The following is a 25016-nucleotide window of genomic DNA, read 5'->3' as shown; positions in this document are numbered from 1 at the left end:
AGTGCTTGGGCAGATAAGAGTCCCCACATCAGGTCCCACCCAACAGACGAGGGTTATCTTCATCTGACTGATGGCAAACAGGACTGGGGAGTTTAAATGGAGAAATAAAGCCATACTTGAAGTGTGGGTATTCCTGGAAAGACCAGCAGGTTTAAACATTCTCCTAAATCAAAGCCTAAATGGCTTTGCCCCCACTCTCTCCCCGGGAGAAGGAGAAGGAGCAGCAGGAACGTACCTTGGTGAGCTCCTGGGCATTGGCCAGGTTGTCCACGGCGATGGCCAAGAAGACGTTCAGCAGAGTATCTGAGAGCAGCTAAGGATGCACAAGCCGTGTGTTAAGGACATGTGTATCTGCAGCTCCCAAGGAGCCCAGCCAAAGGCACAAACCCCTCACCCATCCCACAGCCCTCAGTGCCCCTCCCCACAGCTCCTTCTCTGCCCTTGGGGCACCCACAGGGGTGCGGTGGGTGTGCCTCAGCTGGGAGGGGAAGGACATTTCTATGAGGAATGTTTGAAGGAGCTGGGGCTGTTTAGCCTGGAGAAGAGGAGGCTCAGAGGTGACCTTATTGCTCTCTACACCTTCCTGAAGGGAGGTTATAGCCAGGTGGGGTCGGTCTCTCTCTCCAAGCAGCACTGACAGAGCCAGAGGACACAGTCTCAAGCTACATCAGGGAAGGTGTAGGTTGGATATTAGGGAAAAGTTTTTCACCAAAAGAATAATAAAGGACTGGAATGCTCTTCCCAGGGAGGTGGTAGAATCACCATCTCTGGATGTGTTTAAAAAAAGAATGGACACAGCACTTGGTGCTATAGTCTGGTTGAGGTGTAAGGGCACAGGTTGGACTTGATGATCTTGGAGGTCCCTTCCAACCTCATTATTCTGGGATTCTGTGAAGAAGGGGAGGGGGATACCCCCAGAGAGGGTGAGGAGGGGGGGTTGTCAGCACGGAAAGCCCAGCAGCCCAGTGGATACAGTTCCCAAACAAGGTGAGGACGATGAAGTAGATGGAGGACCACATCCCTGAGCGCACGCCTCCCTGGGAGCGGATGCCGTTGTACATCACCTCGTTCCAGTCCTCGCCCGTCAGGATCTGCGGGGACACCGGGCAGCAGCTCTGTCACCTGCACTGCCCATCCCCTGCACACCTGTGCCACCAGGTACAGGAATCCCCTGCAGTGGATAACCCAGCTCTGCAGCACCTGGGGGACATCCCACTGCACACTGATGAGGAGTTAAAGCCTCCTCAGAAGAGTTTTGAAACTCTTCACCTTCTGTAACAGAGGTGGACGAGTTTCCACCTCCTTCCATCCGCTTTGTTGTGCAGGAGAGGGACGAAGCAACAGCTGATAGAGGGGAGCTTGTTTGGTGTAAGGAGCCCCTCCCAGCCATGGGGGAGAAACCAGTGGTGCCAAGTCCCTTTGCTTGGGTCTCCCGGCAGCCCAGCTCCTACCTGAAACACCGTCATGATGGCTGCAGGGAAGGTGTCAAAGTTGGCCGAGGGAGTCCCATCCATGAAGTTAAACCTGCGAAGAGAACCAGGTGGGTAAAATACCAAGGTCACCAAGCCCCTGACTGCTGCGCTACCAGTTTTCTTTAGCAGGACCTTTCTCCACTCTAGAAAAGGTCTCCTGAGCATTTGGTGCCAGAAGCCAGAAGGTCTCCTGGCTAGAAGAGCCACACAGCCCAAAGGCAGCCCTGGAGCAGGGATTTTTGTGTGGGAGGACACTGAGGGGGAAGGTACAGTCTTGCTGGGCTCCTGAAGAGGGTGTCATCACTTGCCTTTAACACCAAGAAACCCCTGTTCCTCAGCCTTGAAATGACATACCTGCCTCCAAACAGCTGCATTCCCAGCAGGGCAAAGACTACAATGAAGAGGAAGAGGAGGAAGAGCAGACTGATAATAGATTTCATGGAGCTCATCAGCGAGACCACTAAATTCCTCAGGGATGCCCAGTACCTAGAAAACAGAGATATTGCTGGAGCACTGCCAGTGAGCTGGAGAGCAGGAGGGACTGCATCTGGGCTGCAGCCACAGTCTGAGACAGGGTAACAGGCACTGATGGTGGATACGCACTTGGTTATTTTAAATATCCTCAGGAGACGAAGAGCTCGTAGGACACTGATCCCAAAAGAGGTTCCTGGTCTGAATATAGCCCAAACCACTTCGAAGATGCTTCCCACTGTGACCTGAGAAGCAGACGCAGCCACAAGCCAAAGACTCAGGATGGCCTGCTGCAGGGAATCTTAACATCCCCAAAGATGAGGCACCCACCACCCTGTCCAGGACCTGGTGTCTCAGGCTGTCCTGGCAGAAAGTGCTCCCTGCCCACTGTGACGGCCATCCTGATTCCCCCCTTGGTGCCTTGCATTGCAGAGCCCTGCCAAGCATCTCCCCCCACACCCCCAGCATCCCTGGGGCCGCTCACCCCACAGTCGAAGCAGTTGAAGGAAGAATGGAAGTAGAGGCGTGGCCCCATCCCGTACATCTTTAAGGACATCTCCAGAAGGAAGAGCCCAAGAAACAGGAACTCTGCATAGTCTGGAAGACAAAACCGAAGCGTGCTGGAGGCACTGAGCTGTGTGGAGCACACTGCTTGCACCCACCAGCTGAGCATCCAGCACACCACAGAGATGGGACAAGTCAAGGACCAGGCTGCATCCCCAAACCCTCAGGGTTTGGGATGAGGGAATTTGATCTGTGAGGAGCAAAACTGTATGTAACAGAGCATCAGGTCCACGAGTTAATCATTCAGGGAAGAGGCACCAGTGTCCCAGGGGATTGACAGGACCAGACATGGCCAGCACGGAGCAGTGCAGCTCTTTGGCATTAAACCTGCAAAGGCATCAACCACACGACACTGTAGGGGAATATTATCAACCTGGATTAAAATCATTGCATGGCTGGAATTTGGCCAGAAAACAGAGCCAAACGGCCAAGAGCCAGTGAAAAGCCTTTCCAGCTATTTCATGAACATTTAGCAGGCAAGAGCCTGGCTCTTCACCTTTCCCAGAAGATGCTTCTCACCACGACCAGCTGCCACACCACACTGCAGTGTGCTGGGAGCCTGGCAGGCCTGAGCCTACTGCTGCAGATTTGGATAGAGCTGGGGCTCAACAGGGACATTTTCAAGGTGAGGAAGAATAAAACGTCTGTGAAAGCAGCACTGTCCCCAGCGCAGCAGCTCAGGAGTGACACATGTGGGGCTGACCATGCTGCCCTGCAGTAGCCCACACTGCAGTGTCCTTTAAGGACGCTACACCTTAAAGATGTAGTGTCCTTAAAGATGCAGTGCTTCCAAGACCTGACCTTGTTCCCTGGCCCATGCTGGGCTCAGGGAGGCTCCATAACTGGGAATCTCCAAGCCTGGGATTCCCTCACTGTGCTCTGCATAAGGATTTTAACCAGGGTGTTCTGCCATGACCAGTCCCATCCCTGCAAATTTACACCTTTCCAGCAAGGGCTTGTGCCCATTCACAGGTGGTTCTCCAGCAAGCTTTCCATCACCACTGTTCACAATTTTGGGATAAACTCCACAGAGACTGGCAGTGTTTCTCTCTCATGACAAACACATCAGTCCTGAAGGACACAGAGGCAGCACAACTCCTCCGTGTTTGCTCACAAGGATGAGACATCCCTCAGCGGCCATGGAGCCAAGGGCAAAGCTGAATTAAACACCTCTACTGGTCGTTTGTTATCAACAGTGGGTGGAGCTGAGGTTATTCCCCACCCAGCTCCCCACCAGCACAACTGTGGCTACGAAACGCAAGTAATAAACGACACGATTATGAAAGTTCCTTTTTAGGCGAACAGAGAGGGGGAATTGTGGAAATCCACAAAATCAGAGGGTTTTGGGAAAGCTGCAAAAGGCAGGCCTCAGGGACAGTAAACCTGTGATTAGAGCTAAGCAGCAGCCATGAGATAGGTCAGCAGAAAAATTATTTAAAAAGTAGAAGAGCAAGGACAAATAGAACAATGGTCTATGTATTAACACTTGGATAGAATAACTCTCTAAGCTACAGAAAAGTTTATCTAGCAAGATATTAGGAAGTTTGAAGCTTAATAATAGAGCTCTGTGCGTTGTGTTTTAAGGCTTACAAGCAGGTATTGTATTCGAAATAAGCAAGCATTGTTTAACCAAAGGTACCTGTGCTTATAGTGATTGCATAGAACTACTGTCAATGTGCTTTTGCTTTGTGGGATTGGTCAGAAAAACTTATAAAGTAAGTTGTAACATTAAGTTCTTGGTCTGCTGCCTGAGATGTGAGCTGGTGGCATCTTCCCATTGTCATAACCACGTAATGAGACTGATGCTGGAAAATAAAACAGCTCAAGGCAGTTCCACAGTAGCCCCGTCCCGTTCATGATTTGTACAGAGCCCCCAGCCGGCAACAGGTGTGCTGCAACACTGTCCCACCCACACCAAGGCCAGGCACTCACAGAGGAAGTGGGTGAGCCAGGCTGGCTGGTTGTGATGGACGATGGCCACGCAGGCAGTGTTGAGAGCCACCAGGCTCAGGACGATCCAGTAGAAGACCTGGGATTTGACCATGTGGCGCACGGAGATGCGCAGCAGCCGCTCCTTGTGCCGTAAGTAGGAGGCACCATCCACCCTGGCACCTTTGAGGCCAGAGTGACTTGAGGGGTTGCCTAAAGGAAAAAAGAAGGGGAACAAGGAGTTGGATGCTCCAGCCTCTCCTGTGATATGAGACAGGACATTGCTCTTATGGGGCACAACTCATCCAGAGAGTTTTTATGCGGCAGCATCTTTAGCAGCATCTTTGCTGCTGGTTTGTGATGCTCTCCACGCAATGGGTGGGACTCTGGGAACCCAACCAGCTGACAGAGGTTTGGGGGGAGCAAGCTGCAGACTGCACTGACCCAAGGTTGGATGGAGAGGTCTCCTCTGCGCCAGCCTCCGCTCGCCCACGGAGGAGATGTCGACACAGTGCTCGTCACCCGACATGGCATCCGTGCGGTTCCGCTTGATGGTGGCTCTCCTGAGCACTGGCAAGGCAAGAGGAACAAGTGTTGGAGTCTCAGTGGCCCAACTCTGACCGTAGCCAGCCCATTGGATCAGGACCTGGTGGTCAGAACTCAGGTCTGGTAACAGGACAAAGAGACCCAGGTGATGCTAGTCCAGAGCTTTCCCTTGTGTGGGATCAGACACAGCATCCACGCTCTCTCAGGAGTTATGGTGCCAATCCACCTCCCCTCACCCCTCTCTTGGGCTGCAGACCCCACTGGGGCCTCCCCATCACAGCTGGAGGGTCTGAGCCTCCAGCTCCAGGCAGGCAGAAGGAAGGGCAGGCAGATTTGAAGGGCATTGCTGGTCTTACCTTCTAAGGCTGAGGTCCCCGAATTTTTGTTCTCTTCAGCCAGCATGACTTCCTCTATGCAAAACACACAGTTCAGCATCAGGAGACAAGGCACTGTCACACATCAATGCCTGGTACTTAAGAACTTCTCCCAGCCCAGAGGCTGGCTCTAGATTGCAAACTCTTACCAAGTATTGCTTAAGGGCCCAAAAGAAAATTCTGGAGGGTGACAAGTGGCAGCTACCAAACATTGCATCAGAAGGAAGAATTACTTGTGATCAGCCCTTCTCCCTCTACTGCCATCAAGCTCATAAAGGAAGTTGAAAATTGTAGGCAGGTCTGGGACTCAAGGCCAGGGCTAAAACTGAGGTCTGGCGCTCAAGACTCATTTGAAGACACCCATCTTTTACAAGTCTAAATTCTGGATGAAAGTGTAAATCTTCTCTTCCCAGAGCTGAATGCACTGGCCTCATTCCTAGGAGGAGCAAGCAAGGACATGGGCTGTGGCAGTTTGGGAACCAACACCCACGGGCTGTCATGCCTGGTGTCAGGAGGAAGCCTGGAACTTCCACCACCCCCAGCCCAGGTCCAGGAGCCCCGAGGTAGGAACCAGTAAGTTCATCCCCTCCAGATGGCTCCAGGAGGAGATTTAACTGGAAAACCCTTCTCCCTGCTGACTGCTCTTCTTTCCCACTGCCCACCACTGCAGGGGACTCCAGCAAACGCCGGGAGAGGGGAAACCATGGCAGAGCACAGCTGGCAGCCGTGTTGCTCACAGCCTCCCTGGAGATGCAGCGTGCTGCGTGCGCAGAATGTGACAATTTCATGCCACAGAGCACGAGGACTCTGGCGATGTCCTTGCCTGCAGCCTGGTGGGACCAAGCTCACCCATGCACTCAACATCACCTTGAGCACCTTGGACACTTCAGGGCTCAGGGATTCCTTTGTATCCCCACCACCCCACAGGAGCAGCAGTGTGCTGTCCCCCCAGGTGTCCCCTGGGCACCGTCCTTTACCCGCTTTGTCTATCCACGCCCGGTAGCCGTTGAGCTCCCGCTCGATCTGCTGCTGCCGCCGCAGCTTCATGAAGGCTCGGCGGTTCTCCACGCGCTCTCTCTCTTTGGCAAACTCCCTGGGGAAGGGCAGAAGGGAGGGCTGAGAGCAGGCCCGAGGGGCAGCAAGATGCCCAGGGGGCTGGGGAGCCACGGCACAGGGAGCAGGGACCAAGGTGGGTGTTGGGGATTTGCATGCTAGAGGATGGGTGAACGATCAGGGAGGAGAAAAGCAGCACTGGGTGGATGTGAGCAAACACCCTGCTTGGTTGCTCAGTCCTGCATGCTCCAGCTGGGAGCTGATGCCTCTCAGGGAGGATGATCCCAGTGCCACCCAACTCCAGAGTCAGCTCAGCTTCTGTGCGTCCCTTCAGGGAATAAAAACTGGGCACTGTGAGGAGGCACTGAGGGGATGGAGGAGGGAATGTCCTGCCTTGCTTTCACCTCCTCCTCTGAATTCTTTTCCTTTCCAGACTCTCCTTGGAGTATTTTCCCAGGGCTTGAGACATGGCTATCCTCCTCTGGATCTCAGGGTCTCACAAGAGCTGTCCAGGTGTGATGACCAGCACAGAGACTCCCTGTTCCATCCCCAAATCCCTGCACCTACAGAACTCCATCCCACACCCTCAGCCCCTTCCCAGTCCCAGGATGCTCCAAGGGAAGCGTGATTACCAAGAGTAAATGGCACTGTTCTCTCTGCGAGAGGAACATCTCTGTCCCCAGAGACCAGCAGCAATCTCAGGCCTCAGAAAAACAAAAACTATTCCAAAGAACGGAAAGAGCTGCTCTGTCTGCTGCAGAGAGCGTTCAAGTGCATTACCCCAGCTGAGCTATTACACCCTGATGCTGTGTGGGCTTCTGCATGTGTGTGTGTGTGTGAGCGTGTTTGTGTGGAAAGCCCGGAATGTTCCCTGCATCTCTTGTTTAAGATCCCCAGACAATCCAAGCGCTTTTCATTCCACCCCAGGAAGGTGCAGTTTCCTGCCGCTCCGGCATTAAGTGACAAATGACTCCCCCTCCAGCACTGCCTTTCAGACTGAAATGAGACTTTCTTCCTGGGGCAGGGAAGCGGGGCGGAGAAACAAAAGGCAAGGGAGAGAAAAGCAGCCTAAGTGAAGAGAAGGAGGGTGGGAGGAGATGGGGGAGAAGGAAGGACCTCCCCAGCCAAGAGTGAAATGCACTCGCAGTTTTGGGCATGCCATGCCAAAGCACCTCCTTGCTCTAGCTGCAGGAAATGCTCTACAGGAGCATTTTGGCTGTGCAATCACCCCTCACCACCCTTTGTTTGCAAATTTGGGATGTCAAGGAATGAGAAAATGCTGTTTGGAGCCAATGGGGAAGTTTCCTGTCCTCTGGTCCTCCCAGCTCTGCCCCACGGGCCATGATTCCATGGCAGCCTTGGCAGCACTTTTCCCAGACCCCAGAGATACCAAATCCTAGAATGATTTGGGTTGAAAAGGGCCTTAAAGACCATCTCATTCCTTGCCATGGACAGGGACACCTTCCACTACCCCAGGCTGCTGAGACTCCCATCCAACCTGGCCATGGACATTCCAAGGATGGGGAAGCCACAACTTCCCTGGGCACCCTGTGCCAGGGCCCCGCCACCCTCACAGGCAGGAATTTGTCCCCAATGTCTAATCCAACTCTGCTTTATGTCAGTGGGTAGCCATTCCCCCTTGTCTTATAACTACATGGCCTTGTCCCAAGTCCCTCTCCAGCTCTCTTGAAGCCTCTTTAGGCTCTGGAAGGAGCTCTGAGGTCTCCCCAGAACTTTCTCCATTCCGGGCTGAACAACCCCAGTGTCTCAGACATCTTTTATGAAAAATCCTTTCCTTAGGATTTTTCCTCCTGAGAAGCTGAGAGGCCTCAGGAACAAAATGTGAACATTGATTATCTGCTGCTGTGGAATGCAACAGGTGCATCTGTGATTGGCCCATGTCAGATTTTTCTAATTAATGGCCAATCACAGCCCAGCTGGCTCAGACAGAGAGTCTGAGACACAAGCCTTTGTTATCATTCCTTCTTATTCTATGCTTAGCCAGCCTTCTGATGAAATCCTTTCTTCTATTCTTTTAGTATAGTTTTAATGTAATATATATCATAAAATAATAAATCAGCCTTCTGAAACATGGACTCAGATCCTCGTCTCTCCCCTCATCCTCAGACCCCTGTGAACATGGTCACACCCCAGCTCTCTCAGCTTGTGTGCAACTGGGAGAACTTGGGAAGCTCCTCCTGATGTGTATCAGCTGGGAACCTGGCCACTCTCTGCCACCTCCTGCTTGCCCATCCCTCTGTCCTCCAGCTCCCTGTGCTGCATGGCAAGAGAAACCATCAGGTGCCCCTGGTAGAAGCCACCCAGAAGGACCAGCTGAGCCTCAGGCCACCTCCTCCTGCAGAGGGGAATGGGGGCATTGGAAAAGGTGCTCATCAAGCAACACTTTCCCCCTTTTCCTGAGGCAGCCCTTTTGCTCCTGGAGCACTAATTTACAGGAGGCTGGTGCCACACACACTCAGGGACAGAGTTCATGCAGCTGTGGCAGCGTCTCTGAGGGAGCCACTTCCCACTCTCTTGATCCCTAATGGAGCTTAATTGCTTTTGTCCATTAGAAGGAGGAAAGGGTGGCAGAAAGGGGAAGGGGGGAGAATTAAAAAAAGTTAATCTCGACTTAATGAATTATTACATTTCAGAGAGACACGTTCCCAAGCAGGGCAGCAGCGGGGGCTGGTGACATCTGAGAGTGGGTAGGCGATGCTGACAGATCAAGGATTGCTCAGAGCCAATTTGCAGCAGCAAATGGGTAGAGATAATACTGTGTGTGAGTGAGAACAGGGCCAGCCATGGTGACTGACAATGCTTGGGAAGGCTCCAAGTCACAGGCAGGGCAGCCTGGCATTGCCCAGAGAGCGGGTGCTGTCTCCCATTGAAGGGCTCTGCTCCTGCTCTCTTACATCACCAGGAATGGCCAAATTCTGCCCTGCAAAGAGCCCTGGGTGGTGTTTCCCCATAGGGTCCCTGCAAGGGGGCTCAGAGCACCCCAGCAGATTGCACAGTCTCCGCCTCTGCTTGTCCACCTGGGTCTTCTGGCCCCAAATCCTGATGGCTCCAGCTCAAAAACATCCAGCCCCAGCAGTCAAGATCTGTGATGCCAACCTTGTGTCACTGCAGCCCCTCTCTGCCCAGCCTTGTGAAGCCAAAGACGCCCAGAGAGCTCTAGAGGCGATTGCTGAAGGCCCTGGTGGGGTCTGGGGGTCAATGTGCCATCTGTCCTCCTGCTCCCAAGGGCACCATTCCCCCACACCCCTTGCCCAGCCCGCTGGGGCAATGGGAGCACTGATGCTTTGATCCTCCTCTGCCTGCAAATTCTCCTCCACAGCCCTGGCATTTCCCTCACGTGGCCTGAGAGCATCTCTGCTCCTGGCAGGAGACCCCTGGGGACACCACCATGCTCAGGCACATCCCTCTCCAGCCCCCCAGCCACCCTCACACCAGGAGAGAGATGGTTTTAGTCCAACGTTATCTGCTCTAAGGACTGGAAAGCCCAAGTCTGGTTTCAATGGGAGAACCACTCATGGAAGCATCCAGCATAAAAATGGGTCCCCTCTTGAAAAAAACAAAAACGAAACACAAGAAAACAGGAAAAAAACCAAAACAACCAGTTACAAGAAAACCAAGAACCAAAAACAAGTTAAGAGAAAAGTGTATCACAGCCACTGCAATCCATTTTTTTCTACATTTTAGACCATTTTTGAGTTCAAAGCAGGTAAACAGTGCTGGTCACATCAACATCGTGGTCTCCATGCTTTGAAACAACAAACCATCTATCTTCAAAGCCACCGGTTCATCACCTCTTGCCTCTATTATAAAGATGATTCCACCAAACCAGTTATCAAATCAGCCTTAAAACAGCTTGAGGCAGCAGAAAGGACAGGATGGAAATGAGAGAAATACTGGATTACACACTGAGGGTGAGGCAGCAGCAGCACCACTCTGCTGTGAAAAAAACCCCAAATATAATGGGATGCATAACAAGAGAGACCATCTGTAAGACATCAGGTAACACCACTGCTCTCCTCAGGTCTTGGCTCATGGCTCCACTTCAGGTTTGAGCACCACAGTCTGAGGAAAAACTGCCTCTGAGCCTCCAGGAGGGTGTCAGAGGTGGTTATGGGACAGAAGTGACAACAGACGCTGTGGCAAACACAGCTGAGGCAGTTGCACGGGGGGGATCAGATGGTATTTACCCAGGAGGTGTACAGGAACTGAAGTGAGAGTGTTGAATTGACTGAGCAGCCTGTAACCTGAGCTTAAACAGACAGTGACAGTAGCACTGGCACTGCAGACTGGGATTATTGCACTGAACCCACGGCAGAGGCAGCAGCAGGGTGTCCCAAAGGCACCAAAACCTCTGCAGGGGCTGGGTGCCTGCTTTGAAGGAGACCACAGGTGTTTCAGTGAGGGTAATTGCTTGATTCATTTGAAGTGCCAGTCAGAGAAGATCGAAGGCCAGCCTGGTCTGGTTGAAAATGTCCCTGCTCATGGCAGGGGGTTGGACCATGTCACAGGCGTCTTATATAAAAAATCCTTTCCTTAGGATTTTTCGTCCTGAGAAGCTGAGAGGCCTCAGGAACAAAATGTAAACAATGATTATCTGCTGCTGTGGAATGCAACAGGTGGATCTGTGATTGGCCCATGTTGGATGTTTCTAATTAATGGCCAATCACAGTGAGCTGGCTTGGACAGAGAGTCCGAGCCACGAGCCTTTGTTATCATTCTTTCTTTTTCTATTCTTAGCTAGCCTTCTGAGGAAATCCTTTCTTCTATTCTTTTAGTATAGTTTTAATATAATATATATCATAAAATAATAAATCAGCCTTCTGAAACATGGAGTCAGATCCTAGTCTCTTCCCACATCCTCAGACCCCTCTGAACAAGGTCACTGGACCAGATGGCCTTTAAAGGTCCCTTCCAACCCAAACCTTTCTGTGATTCCTTAACAAAGCTGTGCCATCTCGATAAAGTCTTGCTCTGAACTTGAAGGAGAAGGGACACAAAAAGAAAGGCAACCAGCAGCAGCCCGTTTCTTGTACTGCCTGTCCATCAGCTCTGATGGGCCCCGTGCAGTGGGGCGGGAGCTCGGTGTCACCAGGGTGTGACAGAGCCATAGAGCCCTGGCAGTCACACGAGCTGGGGAGGGGAAACCTGACAAGCTGCTGGTGACATGGAAGGGTAAAACGGGAAGCAGCTGGGAGATGCCAGCCCTGAGGTGACCCATTACATCACTGTCCCTGCCAAGAAGGGGCAGATGCTGATGGGTACCTTCTACCTTGTGGAAAACTTGTGGTTGTCCACCTGGATTTCTCCAAAGCCAAGTGTGCTGACACCAAACTGAGCGGGGAAGTGGAGAGTTCAGAAGGGAGAACAATCCTGCAGGAAGACCTGGGCAGGCTGGAAGGATGGGCTAATGAGTATTTCATGAAGAGAAGCTGTGGCTGCCCCATCCCTAGAAGTGTTCAAGGCTGGATGGGGCTTGGAACAACCTGGTCTAGGGAAAGTGTCCCTCTCCATGGCAGGAGGGCTGGAATGAGATGATCTTTATAAGGTCCTTTTCAACCCAGGCCATTCTCTGATTCAAATGTAAGGTTTTGGACATGGGAAAACAAAATGCAGGAGGGCAGGACAGGCTGGGACCTACCCAGCTGGGGAGCAGCTCTGTGGAAAGGACCTGCAGGTCCCAGGGATGAGCTCAGTATGAGTGAGCAGTGTGCTGCTGCAGCAAAGAAATCCAGCAGGGTTCTGGGCTGCATCAACCACGACAGAGAACAGATCCACAAACATTCTAGCTGTAGACTCTCAATTTCATCATTTTTCCAAGGATAACACCGCCGAGGTTTGCATTGCTGTCCCACTGCCCAGAGAACTCTGCAGTGCTGCACCAAAGGCAGCAATAGCACACTCAGCCCACGCTGCAAAGAAGCTGCAGAAGGGTGGCAGAGGGTCTGGCAGCCCCAGCAGCAAGTAGCAGAGATGGGAGCTGGAGATTGTGCTTCACTCTTATCAGGCAGGGCTGGCATAAGCAGCGCAGCTTCAATGCTTCAAGAGCCCCGGGCTTTGTTCACAATCACTCCCACTGGCTCATGCAGTGCTGGGAAAATGTCACTCCTCCCTTTCCCTCCTATGCTCCAGTTTTTATCCCCTCTGTAAGCAGAGAAGATCTTTATGGTCTCCTTTTCCATGTGACAGCGATCCACAGATGAAAGGTGTGTGGTCAGTGCTGCAGGTGAGATGTAGTACAGAAAGAAAACCCCACTTCAATTTTCAACCTTTCATCACATTAAACTTCCTAGGAGCTTCCAGCACTGCAGTCAACACCTTCTTCACCCAACAGCAGTGCCCAGCACCCCCTTGCCAGGGTGGAGCTGCTCCTGGAGGAACTGGGCATCTCCAAAGCCATCCACCGGCTCAAATCTCTGGAGCCACACGATTGCTGCCATCAACCAGGAGGACAGAAATTACCACAACCTGGAACAAACAACTTCCAAAGCAATCTGTAAGCAAGCACTATCTGCTGAGTGCCTTGTTGAGAGGATCAAAACAGAGCCTTTTCACCCACAGCCCGCAGACCACAGGCAGTCCACCGAGCAGATTTGCAAGGAGGCAGGAATAAGAGCAATTTTGAAGTGGCGGAGACATGCTGGCAAATAATTTGCCAGGAGAAATCAAAGGGGAAAGTCAGCGAGTCATCTTTTTGTTGCGGATTTTTTTTTTTTTCCCTTCTCACCCAGCTGGCTGTAAGAGGAGTCATTATTCCCTGTAGCAGCAGAGGATCCAGCACAGCAGCCACGCACGCCTCTTGTCAGGCAGCTTGTTTGCATGGGGCTTGGAGCCCTTGGCAGAAAGGTGGCCCAGCAGAGCACGGCAGAGGGGCATGAATATGGATGCCCACCTGCCTGCTGAATAGAGATGAAGGTCCCCCCAGACTCCTCTGCCTGGCCTGTGTCCAAAGACCACGGTGATGACAAGGAGCATCCCCAGAACCAAGCAAGGAGCATGGGCATCGCTCATGGTGGTGCTGGGGGGCTGGGGAGGGGCATCACTGCCCCCTCCCCATGACACCCACTCCTTCCTTCAAAAAAAGGGAGTTCCCAAGCCCAACACAAGGGCAGACATCTCACATCTCATCCCAGCCACACCCTGAGATCCTACAACCATTCCAGGAGAAAGCCAACGTGATGGTTCCAAGCTTTCGTACTTCCAACTCCGTACTTCTCGGGTGTAGAATCACAGACTCGTTCAGGTTGGAAAAGCTGAAGATCCTCAAATCCACCATGTTCACCACTACAGAATGGCCCTAAATGTCACATCCACATGTTTTTTGAACACTTCCAAGGATAGTGATCCCACTACTTCCCTGGGCAGCCTGGTCCAATGCCTGACCATTCCTACGGCAAAGAATTTTGTTCGTTGACGTCTTGCTGGGAATTTATGGTCTCCCCACAAGCTTTCCTGTATTTCCTGCATGTTCATCACTTCTCCTTCCAGGAATCTTTGAGACATTAATCCTCTTCCCGATGTTTTTGGCTTCAAAGCACCAGATCCTGTGCAACCGTGTGAGGTCCAGGTTTTTGTGTGGAGCTGGCAAAAAGAACCCTCTCTCCATTGAAAATGTACACTTGTTCCCTCAACACCCTTATTATTAATTGCTACAAAACTTAATTTTATTCATCGCTTGTTATGCATCCAAATTGGATGGGGAAAAAAATTCAAATTAACTGAAGTGAAAAGATTTCAGAAGATGGTGCAGAAGGCTCCTGAAGGAACTGAAGAAAACTCTCCGGAGACTGCGAACGCAGTGCTAACCCAACCTGAAAGAAAGATCTTAAGACAAAGAAATCTTGCCAATTTGATCCTTTAATTATAACATTAGTCGTTTCTTTCAAAGGCTTACTGTAAGAGCTGGGGGTGGGGGGCAGAAAAGACTTAAAGGGAGAAAAGACTTAACATCACCAGGATGAGTGGAAGCAATTAGGAGGATTTAAATTACTCTCTTGTTTGGTACAAGGCAGATAGATTTCATTTTTCTTGCCATTGTGCTCGACTTCTTGCTCTGCTGTTAGCTTCCAGAGGTCTCCTTGGCTGGCCTGAGGGCCCAGTCTTCCCAGGCCAGGCAGCATCTCCTTCCACTCTGCACCCACTCTGCTATTTCTGCAGATCAGTGGCTGTAACAGCTCTGACACCCTGGAAAGGGGCTGGATGCACAAGACTGGGTGTGGGGATGGAGTCTCCCAGCTCTCAGCACAAGGATGATGCTGCAATGAATGGAGGAGGGTGATTGCAAACCAAATTTTTTCTGCAGAGGCTGCGGAAAGGGAGGTGGGAAACAGTCAAAATGCAGCCTGTTCTGTACTGAAGCTCTGCATGAGTCCTCAGTGGCCACTCCTGGGGTGGCACTGCTGCCACTGGCACATGACACCAGCACCAGGGACAGGGCAGAGTGGCTCTCATCAGGTCTCTAGAGACAGAGCCCAAACAAACACCTTCAAATTGTTTTATGTGAGAAACAGCTGAGGAAAAAAAACAACCCCAAAACTCAACAATTTCACAAAAAAAGGGGGAGCAGATCTTTACAAATCTTCAGCATATGCAATTCTTCAGGCCACAAGGCAGCTTCAAGTAGAAAATGGCATTTCAGTGGATGCTCCATCCTCACTGGCTCCCACTGACTCTCCTCTGCCAGGATTATCTCAGCAGCTCGTGTAGCTTTAAAAGCTGAGCAGTCACATCTCCTTGAGCTCCGTACCTGCTCCCAAAGAGGAACGGGGCCAACTTTTTTATCTTTTCCTGCTTTCAGTCAGAATTAATTGATCCGTAATTGCGCCCATAGAGGGGGGAAGTTAATAGACACGGCAACAAATGCCAAAGCCACAGCAGAACTGGCTCTCCCAGACCCTGCCTGGAGGAGCTCCATCTCCCCTTAACAGAGTCTGCATGCGACTCCAGTGCGTGTGCGCCTGTTCGTATTTAGGGAGAAAAACTCAGGAGCCTGCCTGTGATGAAAATCATTTCTTTTCCTCTCCCACATACTTTGTGCTTAAGGAGCAGATGGATCCAGGCTGTTTACATCACAGAGGTCATGCCTCAGCCTAACAGTTGGGGAACTGACTGTTGGGAGAGATGCTCATCGCAACCAGGAGGCTGCTAAATCTGGGCTCCGGCAAACTTCTGCTGGTGGCAAGTGAAACACACAAATGTCCTCCTGCAGCCTCTTCTCCTTGGGGGCCCACCCTGGCTGCTGGGCTGTTTCCCCAAAGGGAGCCTCTGCTGAGATGAGGCGAGGGCAGAGCAGCTCAGCAGCAGCTCCTGAGGAGAACCTTGAGGAGAATGCTGGAAATCCCGAGTGGACCTTGTTATCCAGTGATGCAGATGGTGCAGTTTGCAAGCTATGTGGGGCCAGCTTTCTGCAAGGAGGCTCCCAGAGGCCATGATTTCAGCTGAGCACGGCCTGGCTTCCCCAAAAGCACTGGTCTAACAGCCAGGGAAAGAATTCCGTCGGTGGAGGTGTTTCTGTGGAGCTCATTCCCAAAGTGACCAGCTCTTCTCAGTTCAGCACAGCCACGAGTGGGGGTATCTGGCCAGGCCCTGCCTGTTCACCCAGCTGAGAGCTGGGCAATGGAAAGGTCACACCTCCCATCCCCCAGCAGAGCCAAGTACTCTCTTCCAGCACGAGAGGATTGTGGTGAGTGCTGAAAACAAGGGGAGCTCAGCAAACAGAGCAAGGAGCGAGGCCCTTCCTGCTGCACTCAAGGACACACAGCATTTGTGTGCACAAGCACCTTCTCCTGCCCTTAGGTCCTGCTCCTCCAGGGCTCCAGCAGCACCTCCAGGTAATTCACCCAGCCAAGATGCTGCATCCACGGAGCCACAGAGGATGTGGCTGCGCCCAGGCAGGGGCACACTCACAGTGGCCTTGCCGTGGAGTGGCAGAGCCCAGCTGCCACCTGAGCCCACCTTCCTCAGCCCTCCGGGGAGATGAGCAGTCCTGCTTTACCCTGGATATCTGCCACACCACAAGAGCATCTCTGCTGCCAATTAGGCCACCCACCCATTTGCATCTTTCCCCAGTACAAACCCTGCTAGCAATAAACAAACAGTGGAAATGCCAGCCGCTGCCTGGGAAGAGTCCTGGGTAACTGCATCCAACCCAGCAGGCATAGGAACGCTGCCTCGGGCAGGGAAACACCCAGGGCATGGCCAGGCATCCCACAGCCCCGCTGTGGTCCGCTGGCCAGTGTCTGGTTTGTGTCCCCAAGCTGCTTTCAGCATCACCCCAGCACCAAAAGCCTCGGTGTCCAAACTACACTGACATTCTCTAACGTTGTAATAACGTTGTTCCCAGCTTCCCAACTTTCCTTCTCCAGGCTTTTGTAGGAAAGCTCCTGCTTGACACCAAGACCCAGCTGGACTTTGCCCAAATGCCCAAGCTGGATGTGGCATAAGGAGTAGAAATTCCACCCAAGGCTGCTTGGATATCTTCATCCCCCATAAGAATTGCCTCTCTGCAAGGCAAAGTGAAGCCCCTGGACCCAGACAGACCCCAGAATGAGAGCTGGGAAAGTTCAGCCCAATAACAGACCCCAACCTGCCACTCCAGAAACTCCTGAAACAACCACCATCACACTGGGACTTCCAGGGACACTCGGGAAAGGGACAGAGATGACCAAGGCCATTCTCCACCCTGACGCTTGCACCTAAGGCCTTTCCATCTGGCCAAACCAGCACTACAATGACTTCTGCATTTTGCCATGATGCATAATTAGCTAAGAAATGAGCTGCTTGAGTCAGAACAGAGGAGCCCACACCTTCCCCCGGTGGAGGAGAGGGCACACTCACCATTCACCAGCCCCTGCCAGCAGCTGAGGATGTGCTGGTGCAACCACAGTTCATTGTCATGGAGACAAGAAGAGTTTTTGTCTCCAAATCCAAGCTTAAAGGCTTGGATTAAAACTGCCTTTCCCTTGGGAAGTGCAGGACGGGGACAGTTGCTTTGTCCCTACTTCCTTATCTTCTATCTTCTATCCTTATATCCTTATCTTATCTTCTGGGCTTATCCAAGGATGCACCCCAAGCATCCCTGTCCTCGCCAGCTTGCACCCCACCAGTGCAGGGCACATCCTCCTGGTGCTCTGTTTCACTCCCCCAACCCATCCCACCCCACCACCAACAGCCTGGAGTCAAACACATTTTCACAAAACCCCCAGATCTCTCCTCTCTTGCAGGTCCCAAGCAGCCAGAAGATCCCCATTTCTCACAAGGAACCAAAAGCAGAAGATCTTCAGCCAGGTGAAAATGACAGTAATAATTAGTATCTTCAAGGCTGTCCCTTTCCCAGCTCCCCACGTTGAGGAAGAACCAAGCAGAGGCAGGGAGCAGGACCCTGCTGTGGGGCAGGTGGGTTTGGAGGGGATGGAGGGACACAGGGACCAGCCTGAGGTGCCAGGAATGCGTGAGGGAATGACCACTCTGCTTACCCTGACAGCACTCCCAGGACAAGGTTGAGGACGAAGAAGGATCCAATGATGATGAGGGGGATGAAGTACAGCCAGTTCCAGGTGGCTCCTAAGGCATCATTGGTCTGGAGGAGAAAGGAAAAAAACCAAGTGTGACATCATCTCCAACACCAGCGACGGGGCCGAGGGAGGGTGTGCTAACTCCAGTGCTCCAGGCTGACCACACCAGGCTCCTCAGGGTGATGTGGCCATGCCTGCCAAGCCTTGGTGGGCACCTTTCCCCACCAGAAGAGCCCTGGCACCCCTCAGCACCCTGCCCCAGCCCTCATCAGGCAGGACCACCCTCCTCCACCCCCTCCAACCATCCCTGCAGAGATTGTAAGAGATGGGTTTAGCTGGAGGTGCAGGGTCCTGCAGCCCAAAACTGGGGTGCTGAGGGCGAGGGCTCACCCTGAGCATGTTTCCCCCCAGCATTTTGGTTCAGGGCTCTCATGCACATCCACCAGGATGGGGCAAAGCAGCCCCACAGCAGCAGGGCCTGCCCTGCACAGATTGATAGGGTGCCTTAAGGTGGCATCTAAAGAAGAGGCAGCCAGTGTTTGTCCCTTCATGCATGGTGGGAAACCTCCAAACAGGCATTTTGCTGCTGGCATCATCACTAACACCTTGCAGACACCCTCCCACCACAGGCACATGCCCCAAAGCCACAGAGCTGAGACCAGACTGGAGCTGTGAGCACAGGGCACAGCCTGACAGCTGCAAAGGCTCCTGCTGAGCCCTGCTCAATCCCTCCAGACATGAATTCACCAGAGGTTTTAATAAAGCAGTGCCCCTGTGTCCCTCCCAGGCCCCATTTGTCCTCCGGTGTCAGGCTCGGTGCGCATGACGCCGGGCTGAGGGTGATGCGGCAGAACGTGACTGTCTGGGGGAGGTGGTATCAATCTTCTTGCAATGAAAGACTCTTTCTCTTTTCTCTCTCTCTTCCCCCCTCTCCCTGTGCTAATTAAGCCCTCATCTTCATCTGAGTCATTGGCACCACATCTCCTGCTCGGCCAGTGCAGGAGCTGAGGAAGGCTCTGCGGCGGGAGAAGCGCGGCTCCGAGGAGCAGAGTGAGTGCTGGAGCCTTCCTCCCTCAAGTGGGGACTCCAGCTGGGTGTCCCCATCACCCTGACACCCAAGGCAGGCAGGGTGACACCAGCATAGCCCAGCACTGCTGACCAGAGCACTGGGACAGGGGATGTGGGCAGTGACAAGGCATGCAGCAGCCGTAAGGGCTCTGAAAGCAGCTGGAAGGACTCCCTGCTCTCCCCCTTTGGCCCTAGGGAAACCACACATATCCTCTCAAGATCCTGCTCTTTCAAGAGCTCCAGTTCACCTCCAGCCCCTTTCTTTAGGGCCATGGGAGAAGCAGGCAGAGGGAGGAAGGAACGATGCACGGGAATTCCTGACAGCCAATGTTCACCACGGCCCTCCAGAGACACCCAGGGCGTTGTGCTCTGCTCTGGCAGCACCATCTCCCATGGCACCAGCCTTCAAGGCATCCTGCAACCCTCAGCCTGAGCTTGGCAGGGCTTCAGCTCCCTGCCAAGATGCCACTGGGTACCTGCCACTCATGTCAGGATTGCTTGCCTCTGAAACTGGCTCCTGCCCAAAAAACACAGGCTTTCCCCAAGGTCTCTGTCGCAGGGAATACGAAACACAGGAGCTCCTTTCCTACAGAAGAACAAGACATCTTCCCCCAGAGCTGGACTATCACCATCCCTTCTTTAGCCATCCCAGCAGGAGAGAGAGGGGGAAATAGGAAGTTTTCCCAGGGTTATCAGTGCCCAGACCTCTTCCCTCTCCATTTTCAAGGCGCAGCAGAGCTGGTGGCACTGGGGACCTGCAGCAGGGACAGCTGAGGCAGGGGCTTGGCAGGACTCTGGTGGCGTGGGCTGACTGTGATCTCAACCTCTGTGCATTTGAGTGCCTGGATCCTCTGCAGGTGGAGGCAAAGGGGGCTGGAGAGATTTTTAAGGGGATTTGGGAGGTCACAGCACCACTTGCACCCAGCAGCTGCAGGAGGAGCACTTCTAGGGCAGAGGAAGAGATGGGGAGCTGTGGCCATACCCAAGGACACAGCAGTGGCCACAGTGAGCTCAGGGATGGTCCCAAGCACCCAGGCTGCCACCAGCAGCCCCAGGAACAGCACTGCCACCAGCAGCCACACGGGTCCCCCTGGCTGGTGCCAGCTTTGCTGACATCCCCCAGCCCCAACATGAAATCTCCCAGGGGAGAGATTCCCAATGCTCCCTACAAACCCAGGCAGTGGTGATGCCCAGTCTGGATGTAGAGGCTCCATACCATTGTCTGGTACTTTCTCAGCCACTCAGGCTGCCAAAAACTCACTATCCCCACTGGAAGCCTCCTCAAGCAGATGTTCCAATGGCTGCTGAAATTTCCAGCCTAAATTTATTTGTGGTCATTTTCTACACCACTCTGTTCTTTTGCCAGCACTGGCCTTTGGCTGAAATAGCTCTTTTCCTTCCTCTTTCCACCCTGATCTATTTCTAGACAGCAATCACAGCCACCTCCAGCCTCTGCTTTGCTGGCCAAAGCAAGGTTCTTCCAGTTCTCTCTCGCCCAACTGGCTCTCCTGCCCTATTTTATCCAGCAGCCCCTTCCCTGCTCCACTCCAGGCTCAGTTCATCCTTCCTGGACACAGGAGTGAGCAATTTGAGGGGTCACACTCCATCCCTGTGTGATGCCACGGAGACTTCACCACCTCACCTGCATCCCACCATCCTCCCTCCTCCTTTGTGCCACCCCTGCCCTGCAGCCACCTCGTGGCCACTGCAACGTCACCCGTTCACCCTCTCCTCCTCCACATCGCTGCTTCCCAGCCAACAACACCTGAGCTCCAAGGAGAGACCTTTGCTGCTTTGGATTTCCATTTCCCACTGCATCCAGCATCTCAAAGGCCTCCCAGCCCAGGATGGCAGCCTCTGTCCCTCCAGCTCTGGGAAGCCAGTGGATGCTGGGGGCAGGAAAGCCCAGGACACATCCACAAGGACTCCACGAGTTGATGACATCCCCTCTGTCCCCTCAACACTATCCCAGCGCTGCTCACTTCCCTGCCAGCCTCACAGAGCCCCTCGTTGGGGTGGTGTGCCTTGTTCAAACTCAGATTTATTAGTTCTTATCTCTGTCACAGTCTCACAAACTGTGACTTCTACAGCACTTCACTCTAACAAACTAAAAATGGAGCTCTCTCTCACTCAAGGCTTTTTAAGGATAAACTGTCCAATTAAGAAATGACACCTGAATTATTTTTACTTTTAACCCCATAACCAACCACCTGTGGCCTGCAATGCAGACTTTTTAATCCAATTACACAAAACCACCCAAACCCACAGAGAAGAAGGTATTTTACCCAAAACCACCCAAACCCATGGAGAAGAACATATTTTAACCAAAACCACCCAAACCCATGGAGAAGAAGGTATTTTATCCAGGACCACCCAAACCCATGGAGAAGAAGGTATTTTATCCAAGACCACCCAAACCGATGGAGAAGAAGGTGTTTTATCCAAAACCATCCAAACCCATGGAGAAGAAGGTCTTTTATCCAAAACCATCCAAACCCATGGAGAAGAAGGTCTTTTATCCAAAACCACCCAAACCCATGGAGAAGAAGGTGAAGAAGGACCAGCCTCTGCCCAAAACCTCCATCTTGCTTTATAGATATTACTATATTCTAAAACGTCAAACTCTAGGTTTTCCACCATGTGATATTACACACTTCTATTCAAACTACACATCTGTAATCTCAGTTCTACCATTCAATTTTGGAAGCCTTCTCCACAGCCTCAGGTCAAATGCAGCGTTCTCTTGGGGGTCAGTGCCTGTCAGCACAGAAAATCTAAAATTCTCAGCAGCAAGGGTTCCAATACATCCCCTTCCCCTCTTCCCCTCCCCCATTCCCCTCTCCCACAGCAAACCCTTTACTACAAGGAGCAGCCCTGAGACGTCTCCAGGCCTGAGATGCCAGGTTAGCCTGGCGTGACCTACCTTTGACAAACCCATGATTCACTTTCCTCCCTTGCCTCCCAAACCTGTTCTGAAATGGCATGAGATCGAGGTCATCCTCACAGTCCTATTCCTGCCTGCCTTACTTTTCCTCCCCTCCTCCCCCCAGATTTTAAATATAGGCACCGCATTCGCTATTCTCCAGTCAGATGGTGCCTCCCCCAACTCGATGGAGCTGTTAAAAATACTTGTTACCAGACCTGCCATTTCATGTGCCAGCTCCCTCCGAGCTCAGGGGGGAAGCCATCCCAAGCAGCCAGGCTGGTGGGCACGGTGCTCCCAGCGCTGGGCTCCCATGGCTTCCACGTTGGCCATGCCCTCGTTGCTGGTGTCGCTCCTTTTGCTGCTTTGTGTTGACCAAAAGTGGGGCTGAAATGTCCACCCGTGCCCAGATCTCTCCAGATGTCATTTCAGTGGGCCTTGCTTCCACCTGCAGAGGTGGGGAACTGCTCACTGCTCCTGCAGGAGGTTCAACACAACTTTGCCACGGCCCTCACAGCACTTCCCAGCTTTTTTGGCACCAAGATGTTGCTGTCTTGACTGAGCAGCCTCTTTTCCCATTCCTTTGGGGCATCATTTGTTCTTGATATCCCTCTGTGCTTCATCATCTTGGTCCACTGTGCCTTCCAATAGGTTTTTTCCCCTTTTGTTGAAGGAATCAGGAGGTTGTTGTTTGCAGAATTCAGGGTAGACACGGGAATTTTAATGCCTAAATTACACCAACTCCTTTAATGAAGAAATCCCAGGTTCCTGCCTTGCTCCCTGCACAGCTGAGCAGGTCCCACCACTCACCCAAGCACTTTGGGACAGGCTCTTTATATTCCTTTGGGAAATGCAGGAGCTGCTTGGTGCCAAATCTTTGCTGCTTCCTCCCTTCCCTTTGAGATGCCTCCTCCTCATTATGCACCCCACCATCCCCCAAACCTTCTGCGGCCACCAGACCAAGAACCACCACACTCACACCTTGCCATGCCCCCTCCTGCTGCCAGGAAAGCCCTCTGAGCCTACAAATGACACCACCAAGGCGTGGGAGCAGGACCCTCCTGAGGGAAAGAGCCCCCACCAGCTCCTGCTTCTCAACCCCCAAGCACAAGGTTATTCTTTAGGCAGCTCTTGTGGTGTTTGTTTGGTGATTTTTTTTTTCTTTTTTTTCCCTCCCCAAAGGGCAGGAAAAGGCGCGGGAAGCTGCAAAAGCAGGTCTCGCTCGGGGGGGCCAGAAATCTAAAGAAATCTAAATATATCCTCAAGTTGAATGCACAGCACAAGCTCACAGCCCACACGTCCCCTCCCTCGGGCTGCGGCGCATGGGAACCTTCAGGATTTCTTTGCTATAGGGGAAGGGAGGGGGGAAAACCTCAATAAACCCCTCAAAGTCAGTCTCTCCTGGCTAAAAATACACAGGGAGCAGGTTCAGTCTGTGCAGGGAGCCTTCATGGCCACTCCATTGCTCACCAGGGAGCTGTTCCCTCATTGGGGAGGGGAAATGGGGACCTTGGGCACCCAAAGCTTTCAGGGAGCAGCAGGGTGGGGATTGCATTCACACAGAGGTTTGGGGATGGTGGGAAAAGCCGTGGATCTCAAGGGCCTTTGCCCTGGGAGCTGTGCCTGCCTTCCCCAGCACTCCTTGGGTGCTTGCAGAGCAGGACAGCAGGCGCAAAACCACCACAGCCTCCACGATTTGCGCTCCAAATCCTTGGCTTGGCACCTTCCAATGGTTTTTGCCCGGTGGTGACAGCAAATTGTGCCTCTGCCATGACTGATGGTGTCTCCCAGCATCACCTCCCCAGCCCCTGACCTGCTCCTCCCTGCAAACCGCAGCTGCATCCAGCTGAGAATCACACACAGGCCAGCAGCCACAGCCTCACAGCCCAGCGAAAGGGGGAGAAAATGAGTTACAAAAATACCTCTCAGCAGATTCCCTGGCCTAAGCAGCTCCCTGCAGCCCCTGCCACCCGCTGCTGCTCCCCCGGCACAGTAACAGATCTCCCTGTTCCCTTTAATGGCAGTAATTGAATCTCCTGCATGCAGGGCCATGCCTCACTCCCTGCCTGGGATCCATCAGTGACCCTGGCACTGGACAAGATCTGAATGGAAATGCTTTGCTCTCCCAAATCAGGTTAATGAGGAAATGGGTGCATTTCCTCTGCAAGGCCAGGGCTGGCCTGGGGTGGGACACATCCTGCCACAGCCCAGTGTCAGGGTCTCCAGCAGGGTGGGCACCCCAGCACTGCCCTTCACTGGCCCTGGGAAGCTCTGGGGTGCCAGGGACAGGCAGGAGGAATGCCAGAGGAGGACACACAGCTCAGCATAATCTTCTCTCTGACTGTGTGCAGAAGCAGGGAGGGAGTGGGGAAGCAGGAAAAGGACACCATGCATTTCATTTTTCTGTTTCCTAAACGGAATGCAAAAAACGCGCTGCTAGAAGCATCACTAAAAATCCAGCGTTTTCAAAATATTTGAAACAGGCACTGAGACCAATTTTGGTGCTGCTCTCCTCCAACCCACCAAGAAGTTGCACCCAGATGTCCCAGCATGGATGCACAAACCCAGTCCTTGTGTGTGCCTCCTGCTCTGCCTCTGCCCACAGCCATCCCTCACTGTGATCCCTCTGCTTTTGTTCCCAAAATTTCCCTTTCTACCCTGCCCAGACCCCTCCTGCACCTTCCCCAGATTTTTTGGCACCATGATGTCGCTGTCTTGACTGAGCAGCCTCTTTTCCCATTCCTTTGGAGCATCATTTGTCCTTGATATCCCTCTGTACTTCATCATCTTGGTCCACTGTGCCTTCCCATAGGGTTTTTTTCCCCTTTGTTGAAGGTATCAGGAGGTTGTTGCTTGCACAATTTTGGGTAGCCATGGGAATTTTAATGCCTAAATTACACCAACTGCTTTAATGAAGAAATCCCAGGTTCCTCAGGTTCCTGCCTTGCTCCCTGCACAGCTGAGCAGGTCCCATCACTCACCCAAGCACTTTAAGACAGGTTTTTTATATTCCTTTGGGAAATGCAGGATGAGCTTTTCCTGATGGAGCATTTGCAAAGCTTCACAGTTCTCTCCAGTGCAGACC

At 52.6% G+C, this 25016-nt stretch overlaps 1 protein-coding gene across 2 annotated transcripts in view; it reads right to left on the bottom strand.

Moving 5' to 3' along the window:
• Positions 1-25016, bottom strand: part of CACNA1E (calcium voltage-gated channel subunit alpha1 E) — a 123553-nt gene that overhangs the window by 42525 nt on the left and 56012 nt on the right. For both annotated transcript variants that reach the window (XM_030953415.1, XM_030953416.1), the window contains exons 8-18: positions 17902-18005; positions 6334-6449; positions 5339-5392; positions 4881-5006; positions 4440-4649; positions 2428-2540; positions 2076-2188; positions 1827-1958; positions 1452-1524; positions 974-1091; positions 236-303 (exon numbers count right to left, since the gene is read on the bottom strand). In XM_030953415.1, the coding sequence (XP_030809275.1) occupies positions 236-303; positions 974-1091; positions 1452-1524; positions 1827-1958; positions 2076-2188; positions 2428-2540; positions 4440-4649; positions 4881-5006; positions 5339-5392; positions 6334-6449; positions 17902-18005 (1227 nt within the window). The remainder of the gene's footprint in view (positions 1-235; positions 304-973; positions 1092-1451; positions 1525-1826; positions 1959-2075; positions 2189-2427; positions 2541-4439; positions 4650-4880; positions 5007-5338; positions 5393-6333; positions 6450-17901; positions 18006-25016) is intronic.

The sequence above is a fragment of the Camarhynchus parvulus genome, chromosome 8 (genome assembly GCF_901933205.1).
Source record: "Camarhynchus parvulus chromosome 8, STF_HiC, whole genome shotgun sequence".
NCBI lineage: Eukaryota > Metazoa > Chordata > Aves > Passeriformes > Thraupidae > Camarhynchus > Camarhynchus parvulus.
This window is presented reverse-complemented; position numbering and strand designations above follow the sequence as displayed.